General features: G+C 41.9%; 1 protein-coding gene across 1 annotated transcript; it reads left to right on the top strand.

Moving 5' to 3' along the window:
• Window positions 1-5,112: 5,112 nt before the first annotated feature.
• SAMD7 (sterile alpha motif domain containing 7) lies at window positions 5,113-11,193 on the top strand. Its single transcript, XM_063408633.1, has 6 exons — window positions 5,113-5,674; window positions 6,776-6,854; window positions 8,428-9,107; window positions 9,767-9,888; window positions 10,155-10,265; window positions 10,915-11,193. Exons 1-6 carry the CDS (start codon window positions 5,566-5,568, stop codon window positions 11,185-11,187), a joined length of 1,374 nt encoding a protein of 457 aa, XP_063264703.1. The 5' UTR covers window positions 5,113-5,565; the 3' UTR covers window positions 11,188-11,193.
• The last annotated feature ends 1,269 nt before the right edge of the window (window positions 11,194-12,462 follow it).

Here is a 12,462-nt window from a genome sequence, read left to right as displayed (position 1 = left end):
TTTTAGGATTACACTCTAATCTCAGACTCTGAGAGTCTGTGCCCACATATCTAGGATTAGAATTTAGCCCCACAGCCTCTCCAGTGGCACCTTACTCCAATTAAGAAAACATATTTCATGCTCTTGTATGACATAATGCTGGCATAACTGCTTTTTTCCTTTCCAAAAGTTATTTATTTTGCTGACTGTGGATTCTGGAACAATTAAAATCTCTAGTTTTATGATCCTCAGCATAGAATCAGAACAAGAACCCTTGATCCTACAACTAATAACATTAAGACTATTAATAATACTGGAATATTTATCTATTTTTTAAAACAGCACCTGATTTCTCAAGCAATCGGGTCAGCTTTTTCTAAAAGGGAAGTCAATGGAAATGCAAATGAGATTATGTCTTCATTCATATGTTTCACTCACAAGCATGAATACATGTTCATATTGCACGTTTGACTGATTTAGCTGACACAAATTTACCATTTTAAACAACACTTAGTTTCTCCCAATCTGTGGAGACACTGCTGTATCTCACTAAAAATTGACTTTAAAGAAGGCTAATTCCATGTGTTTGATGTAAATAAAAGCAGTATTTGTAAATGAAATCTCAATGCATTTAACTAAAAAAACATGTCTTCCAACAAGTCTATACTATATATGACTAAACTGTATTTTGCCAGTGCAACTGATAACATCAACACCTAGACTGCTACAGCCATCTTGAAACTATTGCATGATTAGATTTGTGAATGCTTCTGGTTCATGAAGTTCGTGTCTTGCCACTTCTCATCTAATAAATTGAGACAGAATTAGTCCTGGGTGAGTGGTTCTGCCTGCTGCCAAGAAGGGTTTGTTGAGGGTAAGACTCTAAAGGTAGAGATTAACTTGTCTTCATCCCTGTAATGTGCTGTACAGCCAGGATTTGTGCAATAGGATCAGAGCAGAGCCATATATGAATCAAACGCTGGACAGCTGGTGTGTATGAATTTATATGAACCCTGATGCCAGATTTTAAGCTACTCTCAAATCCCAGCTAATAAATGTATCAGAAGTGTACTTTCCCTGTTCCCTAAAAGATCCTCCTCAGCTGGTGTGGTTTCTAATATGTGAGCTGTTATGAAAATAGTATGAACCTAAACTATCCCAAATTTGACCTGCGGGTCAGAACCTCAGCTAAGTAACTGAAAGAGCTGCTTTTCCAAATGGAATAACATGGATTAGTCAGGTCAGTATTTCCTCCTGACACAGAGTTACATACAAATCTTTATATTAGGTTATTAATCTATTTATCCCAACTGCTCATTTCAATACATCACTAACAGGAAATTCAGGGAAATAAAGTAATTTAATACAGATAACACACACATACAAAACATGTCCTTTAAATTAAGTTTGAACCATATAGCTATTTTGCCATTCAACTTGCAGAAAGAGATTAGAATTCTGGTGGAAATAACATCTCAACTTTATATCACAAATACCAGAGTTATTTTTATGTATCTGAGAAGAAAATCAAGATAAGTCAGATAGGATTGACTGGCAAAATAATAAAAAATCAGAAAGATTTCAGGAAGTAACTCCAGCAAAAATCTCATTAAGGAATCAAACCTTCCTTTTGGCTTATGATGGTTCAAAAACTGGGTCAGTGGAAGCAGTAAGCTACAGCTTTAGTGGAAGAAGATACCAAAGAACTTTAAAATCATATTAGTCCATGAGTTTTTCTATACTATATCTTTTCTATGTGAAACCGAAAGACCACATTGTCTGCCTTTGCAGGGATAAGTTGTTTATCTGATGCACACTGTCTGAAATGGTGGTCTGTGAATCTTGGTCATCTAGATAATAATTATCAGTAAATATGGATCACTTTGCTGTGGATGCTGCTGTAATCAGTACCCTACATTCTGGGAAAATGCCAACACTCAAAAGAAAACCTCATATTTAAATAGAAGTTTTAAAGAAAGTTCTTAGATAGTTTCTGCTTCATTTCTGAAAGGAGGCAGTGTGAGACTGCCTGTCAACAGCCACTGTATCATCCCTCACATCCAACAAAAAAATCCAGGCTTATTTTGGGAACTGCACAGACTACACAGAGAACACCACAGTGATACTGGTGCTACTGGTTTCTAACCACTTACTGCTGCTTGCTTTTGGATGGATGTCTGTCAGAACAGGCAGGGTAGATGGGATCCCACAGGAGGGATTTGGGCCAGAACAGATGGCTCTTTTCCCACCAGGTTTTCCATGACTCTATAATTTAAAGTTGCATCATATAATTTTAGTCACTGGTGTGATTTTAGGTAGAAGTTCTAGGAAGACTTGATGAAGAAAGTGTCTTTTACTTGTGTGTCTTTTTCCCACACAGGGACATTTCTCCAGGAAAAAAAGCACATTCACAACTTTGATTTCAACAGGAGACTGACACATTCTAGCAGTTCCTAAAATGCAAAAGTGGTACAACTTGTCACTCATCTGAGAAACTAAAATGTGTCAGTATTAAAACTCGCTATTAATTTTATTTTTCCCTGATTTACCAGAATAAAAAGGCTACAACCTCCTGGGTCTTTTTTCCATTATGGCTATCTGAACCTCTGATGGGTTTTTTGCACCTTCATATCACAGAATCACAGAAGAGTTTGGAATGGAAGGGACCTCTAAGGCCCTCTAGTCCCATGCCCCTGCACTGAGCACTGACATCTTCAGGTAGACCAGATTTCTCTAGCCAGGTGCACCAGACACAGGCCAAAAGCCAGGCTGTAAGAAGGGCAGCATGAAGTTTAACATCCCAGTTTGTTTTGCAGAGTATTCAACACAGAGTCTCTAACCAAGAAAGAAAAACACCTAAATGGCTCACTGAACAATATGGTATGGCAAATACCACCATCCCAGTTACCACCTATTTTTGAGCTGCTGAAAAGTTTAGTCCAGCACTAAATCGCTTTAGTACTGAGCTTTAAAATGCTTTAGCAGCTCAGAAGCACTCTGGCAGCTCAAATGCTCTTCATGAGGCACCCAGCATCCTAAATCGCTTTAAGTCTAAAGTATCCTAAAAAAAAAGGCAAATGGAAACATGTCCAGCAGCACATGCTCAATACAAATGTCGAGAACAAAGGCCGTGGTGCTGGTCTGAGATTTGACAGACTTATCTGCTGCCAGGTAGACCTGAATCTTGGCCAACACAGAATCCAACATCTACACTTACAATGTAAAGCACTTTTTATTTTGAGGGAACACCAGTGGTATGGTCTAAGTTCAGCCTCTAGTTTCAGTTTAAATGGCTGAAATGACTCACTTGCTCACTTTTTGGTAAACTCATTTTGAGACCAAGTATCTCCCCCATAGCAAAGGAATGGTGAATTCCTTAGGCATGTGAATTAGATTGATATCTATCACTTAAATTATTTTGAACTCATCAATAGGTCAAATGCAATAAAAGAAGTTATAATGATAAATCTAATTTATAAATGCCTTGGGTAATGAAACATAGGACTTTGCTTTTATATCATTTTTGGATAAGGAACAGTGCTGCTCTCTTTGCATTTCTCTCACTGTTACCTCTACCAAATGCAGGTTGAACTCCTGGAGCTGTAACTCTCTACCTGCAGGATAAGAACATTGAGCATTACATTTTCCCTCTTTCAGAAGAGAGAAAAAATCCATTTCATCAGAGCTAAATGGGGATGGAAATTCAACTTCTTACTTTAAAAAAAATTAATATCTAATCATTTGCTGTGCAAGCCTAGTGTGAGATGAATGTACAGATGCTCCTCCTGCTGCCTTTGGAGCCAGCCTGCTCCCTCTGCCAACTCCTCAACACAAAGCATTTCATACAGCACAGCTTTTTAACATCCAGGCTCTGGGTTACAGTACTTGCCTCCTTTACAATTATTAATTATGTATATATTAATTACATATATTAATTTATAATTAATCTGAGTCTTACTGGTTTTATCACTATTTTCATCACTACAAAACATGTTCTTTTACCTTTTTTGCTTAAGGGGTTGATGTCATTTGAAACAGGTAATTTCTACCACTTCTTTCCATCTACTTCACTTAGTTTCCAGTAGACAGGGCTCCAAACTATTACAATTCTCAAATTAAACCAAAGACACCTGCCTTCCTAAGTATGAGCACATCACTGCTCTCAGACACACCAGGGGCTGAAGGCAAAGGCTTGGGCTTAATTATCTCCTTTTGAGCAGGTGTTATTTTCCAGCATCCTGGTTTTCCTTGCATTGTAGGATCCAAGGACACTCAGTGCAAGCAATAAGGGCAATATTTGCATTGTCCTGAAAACTGGAAGTTTCTACATGGAAAAGAAAACCCACGAGCATGGAAGGGTCTGGCTGTGACTGGCAAGCAGGGAAACAACCTGCATAACCCTCTCTGTTTCTCACTGTTGATTGTCTTGTTCCTCTCTTTGGTGCTGCTGCTCAGTCCTTTACCTCAGCAGGGCTGTTGCTGTCTCCTGCAGCATGACTCCCCGGGAGCACATGAGGAAGATGTCCATGCTGGGGGAGCAGGGAGCACTGGAGGACAAGCACCTGTACCGGCTGGCAGGCGGCATGGCAGCAGGAGGTGAGCACGGAACCCCGCTGCACACGGGGCACAGCACTGCTGGCATCTGCAGCCACAGGAAACTGCCAGCAGCAGGTTTGATGCCTTTAAAAGGGATTTTAGATTTATCTTAGGAGTAACTGCAGAAATGTTTTGTGTAAGGTAATTAAAAATTAATGCAGAGGGCTCTTGGAGTTCAGTATTTGATTATGAGATGCTGAGCATCTGCAAGACAAGTAAATGTCTCACAGGAACTCAGAACAGAAGCCACACTGCACATTATGATGTTCTGGCTCATCTTTAGGGACATCTTTTTCTAGAGCTGCTTTCTCATGACTGTGCAAGTTCTACCTAGTATGATTTTTCTCAAAATGAAACTATATTAGAAATGCAAACCCTCTCAAGCAGAGAACTTAACATCCATGGCTATCTTCTGTTTCATAGTGTTATGTAAATTATTATTCATTGTAATTTGTCCTTTGTTACACTTGACTGAGCACATCCTATTTATTTTTACTGCAGTTCGATTGAATAAATCTACATTATTTAAACGAAGTAGTTCGGGTGGCAGTGAAAACATGTTTTCAGTTGCTGCTATTAAAAAAAAAAAAAAAGGTGTGATTTGCACCAGATAAAACAAAACATTTTTCCTGGTTAGGTTATACTGCAGCCAGAATCACTTCCTAACTCCACTGACAGCTGAACTGTGTGTGCTTTGCAGAACTGCGGCAGCGGCAGGAGATGCTAATGAGGAACCAGCTGATGGCAGTAAACCCGCAGCTGATGGGGCCGGGCCAGCAGAGGATGCAGGCGATCCCCGCCCAGTTTGAGCCGCGGCTGGTGGACAGGTACGGGGCACCATTTTTCTGTTCCAGCACTGCAATTAATCACTCTGTGTGTGCTGTCCCTGAACTTGTAAAGACCTATGGACATTCTTAACAAAACAATAACCTTCACATATCTCAATTTTTTCTTTTTTTTTCTCGCAGAGATCTGCTACCTTCAACTGAAATGATGGCCTCAGCTGACCCCAGACAGATCCACATAGCATCCCACCTGGGACCCGCAGTCCCACAGCACCCCAGCATGCCAAACCTGTTGTCCAACCGTGTCTACCCAGGCCCAGGTGACAAAGCACCCTCTGCACCCTGAAAAGTGGGACCGTGTGGATCAGAAAGCCAACTGCACCTGCTAGTTTTGCATAGGTTTATTGGTAGTGTCAGTAACAGTTCATTTTATTTAGAAGAAGTCTCACTAAAAGGAGGCAGCCTGCTCACCAGAGAGTCTAAACTATGCCAGTTTAGGTTTAAGCATGTCCATTCTAGCTTTTGTTAAATACAGTTCTCAGAGTATTCTGCATGTTTTTGTTCCCTGCTTTTCTTTTTGTATTTTCCAAGTGTTTTCACACACAAACAAAAGGCTATAGCAAAAAAAATAGCTCCTCAGCAACACTTTTATATTACATTTTACTCTTCCTCTTATATGACCATTGGCTGCTTTATACTGATCATATTCTCTAAGGATAGTACCACATGCCTCTTGATTCATCTAAGGCAAATACAAGTCCTTTTTAATAAAGGCTCAAAATTACAGGGCACAGCTCCAAGGGGAAGGCTGGACATCACAACTATGGCACTCATGTCATGCTACACAAAAATTTACATATTATTTTATACAAAGTGAGCTTAAGAGTCTTTCTTTGAGATGAGTGAATGTATTTTCAATGTCACATCAATACACCAAGAAAAAAATTCTGATTTCCGCTTCTTTCTCCACCTTAACATGGATCTCAAATGAGAGAGTCCATCAAGAGGAAATGTAATTTAAAATTACACAGCCTCTAAGCTGAAAGCAGTCTTGAAGAAGCAGGTTTGCCTTACTCAACTGATGGCTATTATTTTCTGACCAGTTACATGTACTTCAAAGGCATAAGTCACCAAATAAAACCACCCTGCTGTCTCCTTCCTTTGTGGGTTAATGGCAGGTGTTCCTAACTACAGATCTGATCCTGAAAACACCTGATGATGGACTTCATGTTCTTTCTACATATACCCACCAAAACAATGACAACAAATAGGATTTAACTTGAAATCCTTTCACCTTCCTGGTGAAGTCCACAGTTGAAGACTTACAAAGTGTCTCTGCATTGCTTTGGGGGTTGTACATTTGCATGAGTAAACAAGTGAATTTTAAATTTTTTTTTTCTCCCCTTCCCTTTAAGGATACAGCTTTCTGCAACCAGAATCCATGGAAGCTGTGGCCAGAAGACAAGAACTGGTTCAAAAGCAAAATATTGCCAGGTAATCAATAGCAAGCTTTGCTCTGAGGTGCATGCCAGGATTAAAGCAGCAAAGTGATTGAGATTGTTCAGGCTCTTCCCTCAGCACACCAAACAGCAAAACTCCAACATGGAGCAGCTCACTTACACCTTAAAAACCTTCTACCCCAGTTTTTTGTCACCCTGGCAATTTCCACTGTGTGCACACAGCTTTCTGCAGCACAGGTCACCTTTAGGGCTGCACTTGCTCCTTTCTCCTTTCCAGAAATCCAGTGTTGACAATCTCCTGTAGAGCTGTGCTGCTGAGCACCTGGGCTCAAATCCTGGCTCTCCAAGGGACTCTGCCTCACCCCAAAGCTCTGTTTGCTGGTCCTGACAGCAGCAGACTGTCTCAGCTGGAGGAGGAGGCAGGAATGTAATGCTTTCTGCGGTTTGTTACCACCTCAAGAGCTAGGTGGGAGTAATGACAATGAGGCAAAATGTACAAGGACACTGTACATAGACAAAACACTTCCTTTGTATCTCTGAAAGCAGGAAATCAGTAAGTTGGAGGTTGTTTCAAGGATGAAAAGGCAGAGAAAAAGCCCTCAGTGGTGTGATCAAATAACTCCTCCTCATACCAAAAATCTGTATAGATAGCTTTTGCCCAAACTGTTTTCCTGACAATTTTACACTCCTGAAAACCAGATTTTCTGTGACCTGTTATATTCACTGCAGTGTTAAGAAAGCTATCTTGATGCACTTCCAAGTGCTTTACTTCACAGGCTCTTTTCCAAAGATGCAGAAATCCCACTGAAAGCTCCTCAAAGCTCCTCTAGGAGCTCTACCTTTCTGTTTGATTGCTGGCCTGGCTCCAGAGAAAGCTGATGCCAGCAAAGGTTAGTACAGCAGAGACAAATACCACTACTTGTATTCTCTGTATCCCACTGGCAAGCCCTCCCATCCGCTATGACAGGAGCAGGAAGCTGGCACAGACTTTGGAGCATTCATCCAGAAGGAAGGAGATTAGCTGAACACTTCCCACCAGGATCTCACCCTTGTACACTCAGAACCATGCTCACGTGCCAGGCACTGTGGAGGGTTACTCAAGAGACTCAGCATCAGCTTACTCTGGACAGATGCACAGGTTCTGTAGATAATACCATTCTTGCTCCTTATCATTTACAATATCACTGGAATTTTGCAGTTTTAAGTACAAATTTCTGAGTGATAATCTAAATCAATTATTTTCTTTAGTCTTCAGCCCTTATGATCCTGGAGATATCTTCCAAATGTGAATATAATCCCCATGTCTGGATTGCCAATATGCACATAACACATTGTTTGTCTGAAGTATTATCCAGGGCCATCACATGGAAGATATGTTTTCCCTTTCTTTTAGCTTGCTATCTGTATCTGACAGCACATTAAATACAGCCAGGTTTGCCATTCCATCTGCAGTTTGTACCCTCTCACACACAGTAATGTAGAGGAGAGAGAGAACGAGGAGTACTCTTGCTTACATGTTTATCTGAGTTTTATTCTGCTGCTGAAAAAAACCAAGTTGATGAAGGAACCGAGCTGCCCTAACTGCTCGTGCTCTGTGTGTCTCTTAGAATGGAAATGGAGATGAGTGCTATTTTCCAGCAAAAGGAAATGGAGAAAGCCCACCGGAAAGGGCTCCTGGGGCTGGAAGCCCCTTTCCTTTACCACGGGATGCCAGCGAGCCCCATCGCTTTCCGCGGCAGGCACAGGCTCCCTGACGGGCACCTCGCCAACGAGCTCTATGTCCACCGCACCACCCTGGACGAGATCCACGGCAACACCATGCTGATGGCGAGCAGCCCGTACCCGCCGGTCAGCACTCTGCAAAGGGAGAGGGGGCGCCGCCCAGGGAGGAGAGCTGGAAACCACAAAAGTGCCGAGGGCAGTGCCAACGGCACAAAGAACCAGGCAGATGACAAATCCACGGACTCTGCCTCAGCTGCGGCGGATGATGAGAAAGAAGACAAGAAAGAAGTAGAGGTGGAGACACCAAACAAACATGAGCAGAGCAAAAACCAGACTGAGCCATCTGCAGTTGCCAAGAACTGCAAAGAGTTTGAACAAGGATTAAGAAAAAACTGTGCTACTCAGGAAATTCCTACTGAAACCACCAGCTGCAGCAACACAAATGAGAAGGAAGCCAACAGCTCCTGCGCTGCTTTTGATGACAAGTACCTGTACCCTTCTGCAATCCCATTCTCAGCATTACCATATGGATTTCCAGTGCCCAACAACCCATTGCTACCTTCAGGTTTGTCAGATTTCCAGATTACAGTTCGAGTGGCATGTTGATATAATCTGGTTTTATTGATTTGGTCTCTCAATTCTTCCCTCTGTTTTAAGTGAATTTTTGGTATGGTAGAGTCTTTGCAACTAAAAATAGAATTCTAATGCTGCAAACAGTAATATCTCTATTCAGTTCTTGTTCTAAAAAGTAATTTCAATTAAAACAAACAATATTGCTGAATGCAGTTGTGAGGTTAGCCTCTCTTCAGACCACAACCTTTCTATATATTCTAACTCACAGTAGGCACTGTGGACAAGCAAAGGCTTGGATCAGTTCTACTGAAATATTAGTCAAAGTAACAGTAAAGTCTAAAGAAGAGAAAGCACTGGCTAACACAGTCATTAGAGGAAGTCCTGCAGCATTATTTGTATGTGTAGGCACTGGTAGGTACAGTGCCAGCAGTAAACAAAAGAAGCCACCAAAAAAAAAAAAACCTTCAGAACCAGGTTCTGCTCATTACCTGGTGATTTTGTGTCTAGGACTCCTGTATCTGCAAGTGATTATACCCTGCTGTTACTATACTAAGTTCTGAAAACGTGTAAAAATTCTCATGGTAACAATGATTTCCTCCTGATTTGCCAGCAGAATTCTACCACGATAACTTCTGTGTTTCCTCCTCAAAGGAGCTCATGGCCTGATGCTGAATGGAGAAGACATTTCTTCCATCGAAGACATTCGCAAGTGGACGGTTGATGATGTGCACAACTTCATTGTCAGCCTCCCAGGCTGCTCAGATTATGCCCAGGTGATTATAAACATTCCCTACGTTTTCAGATCTTTAGAACCATCTAGATTTAAATGTCAGCAAGCAAATGTAAATGTGGGAGGGTAGTTGATTGTCCCAAAATTACAAATATAATAGTGGTTTTCTTTGTGCTGTTAGGAGATAAATACCAAGATAAAACAGTAAAATTATTATTATTTCTTTTTATTGTTTATGCATCTGGGTTAAGCACGAAAAATTACCAAGTCTATTTTAGCACACTATAATGTGTTTTATCATTTCATCAGATATTTAAAGACCATGCCATTGATGGAGAAACCCTTCCACTGCTAACAGAGGAACATCTCCTGGATACAATGGGATTAAAGCTCGGACCAGCATTAAAAATTCGCTCTCAGGTATGATTATTCAATGTGTGCCAAGACAGTGAGTCACAGAGACATGAAAATTCTGGAAGATGACAGGAGAGAATTTTTCCATTTTTTCCACTGGTAAGGTAACTGCCACAATATTGGGAGGAAATAAATTACTCCAGGAAAGTTTGCTTTTGCTTCCATGTATGTAACCATGGCATACAGAGAGACAGGAAGGAATATGATCATACATTTTTCAGGAACAGACTGTCCCTCTCTGTTTTCAGTTTTATGTCCTTAATTTCATCCACTAATGTCAACTCTCTGTGTGTTTCTGTTGCTGCTGGTTCTTTTCCTTTTCTTTAATCCCTTGTACTCTCTCACTCCTCTCTCATTCCCACCACGGGCCCCACTCCTGGCTGGCAGTTTGCCTCCCCTCTGTCCCTGGGTGCTGCAGCACCTTGGGAGCAGGAGGATCCTGCTGTCAGCCCTAATTTAGGTATCACCAACCCCCTTCCACAACCTGGGCCTCGAAAAGAGTGAAAATGGAAAAGATTTTTTTTTTCACAAGAATGTGATAACCCTTTGCGATGCCTGGGATGTCCCTGGAGTCGCTGCATCAGAGTCAGGCTTGATTGTTTAATGGCTTTAACAGCAAGAAGTAATTGCTGCAATTGTGCCTTTGCCTTTAAAGGTGTCCCGGCGTCTGGGCAATGTGTTCTACATGATGAACGTCCCTCTGTCCGTGCCGCTGCCTCCTGCTCCCGGGAAAGCCCCGGAGCAGCCCTCTGACATGGCCTCCCCTCTGCACTGCAACAGCAGCGGGGACACCCTGGACAGCCCCTGCTCCCAGGACCCTGAAACCTCCCAGGCTGTGGAACAGATCGTGGCAGAAAGCAGGGAAAATCCATGTGACACAGCTGGATCCCAGGCTGACTTCCAGATGATTGCTTTCCAGAAGAGCTGAGCTAAGTCCAGGACATAACGTGTTTTTAATAATCCAGGAACCTCTAGTTACAAAGTGTTTGAGAAGAAGCTACAGCCTGAAACCTCTGTAAGGCTGGGGCTGAAGGAAATAAGCTGCCAATGCATCGTGAGGAAATGTTGTATCTGAAATGTTGTATTCAGAAATGCAGCTACAGGTTAGTGCAATTACTTTCAAGTGCAATTCATTGAAAAGAATACCAGTAGAGCTAACAGGTAAATTGAATTTTTCACTGAAGTCCAAGGTTATCACTGAAAGCTGTCAGAGACTCAGAGTACACTGTGTATCTTACAGTGCATTCCAGGGGGCAGCTGAGAAATCACATGTAAAAGTCACAGCTTCCAAACATGGCTGACTTCTGCTTCTGTTGAACAAATTTTGTACAGAACATTCACACAGAATTCATTGGGACAGTATGGAACTGCCTACAGAATATAGAGAAATACACCCCAGACTCAGCAATTTGAGTTAATTCATTACCTCTCCAGAATGAAGCCTTTCTAAGTGCCTGGCAAGGGTATAGAGCTTATAAAGGTACACAGATTGAACATGAAAATACCATGTGTGACAGCAGTTTTAATTATTCCAAGGCATTCCTATCACCAGGGAATTTGCTTTTTGTGACTGCAAGCTGAGTTGAGTCACCAGCTCCTGGTGAAGGCCAGTCTCTGGGACAGTGACATTCCCTGCAGGCAGCAGGCTCAAAGCCACCTGGCTCCTGCCAGCCTCTGCCAGAACTCCCTTGCCATCGGCCCACCTGGGCAGGCCATGGAAAATGGGCTTTTCTCCATGGAAAGCCCTTCCCTCAGCAGCACGTTCAGCATTCTTCACTTTGGAAGAGGCCATCAGTTTAGCCCGAGAGCTCCCTTTTCTCTGGAAAAATATGGTTTCCCCTCACTTCTACTACTGATGAGTCATTGTCTCACAGCAAACAAGGACGTGAAATAGAGCTTTTAGCTAAGGACAAATCCCTAGCATTTACTGTGATTCTTGTGTGACTTATCCTTGTTCCCTTTTTAGGGGTTTGGTCCTACACTGGTTTTCCATGCAGAGTTTGAAGTCTGTACACCTCCACTCTCCTCCCTAAAGAACCCTTCTTTACTCCAAAGGACACACAAATCAGTTTCTGTAAATTGAGGGTTGATAGATTGTAGACCTGCTGTAGGTTGCTACTTTAGATTTGCTCCTCTTAGTTTAATTTGTGTGGCCTCAAGCACTGAAACCCCAAGAGGTATGAGAAGCTGTTTAGATGGTGAG

This window comes from Prinia subflava, chromosome 11 (genome assembly GCF_021018805.1).
Source record: "Prinia subflava isolate CZ2003 ecotype Zambia chromosome 11, Cam_Psub_1.2, whole genome shotgun sequence".
Taxonomy (NCBI): Eukaryota; Metazoa; Chordata; class Aves; order Passeriformes; family Cisticolidae; genus Prinia; species Prinia subflava.
The sequence above is the reverse complement of the archived record's forward strand: the minus strand, read 5'-3'. Positions and strand labels throughout refer to the sequence as shown.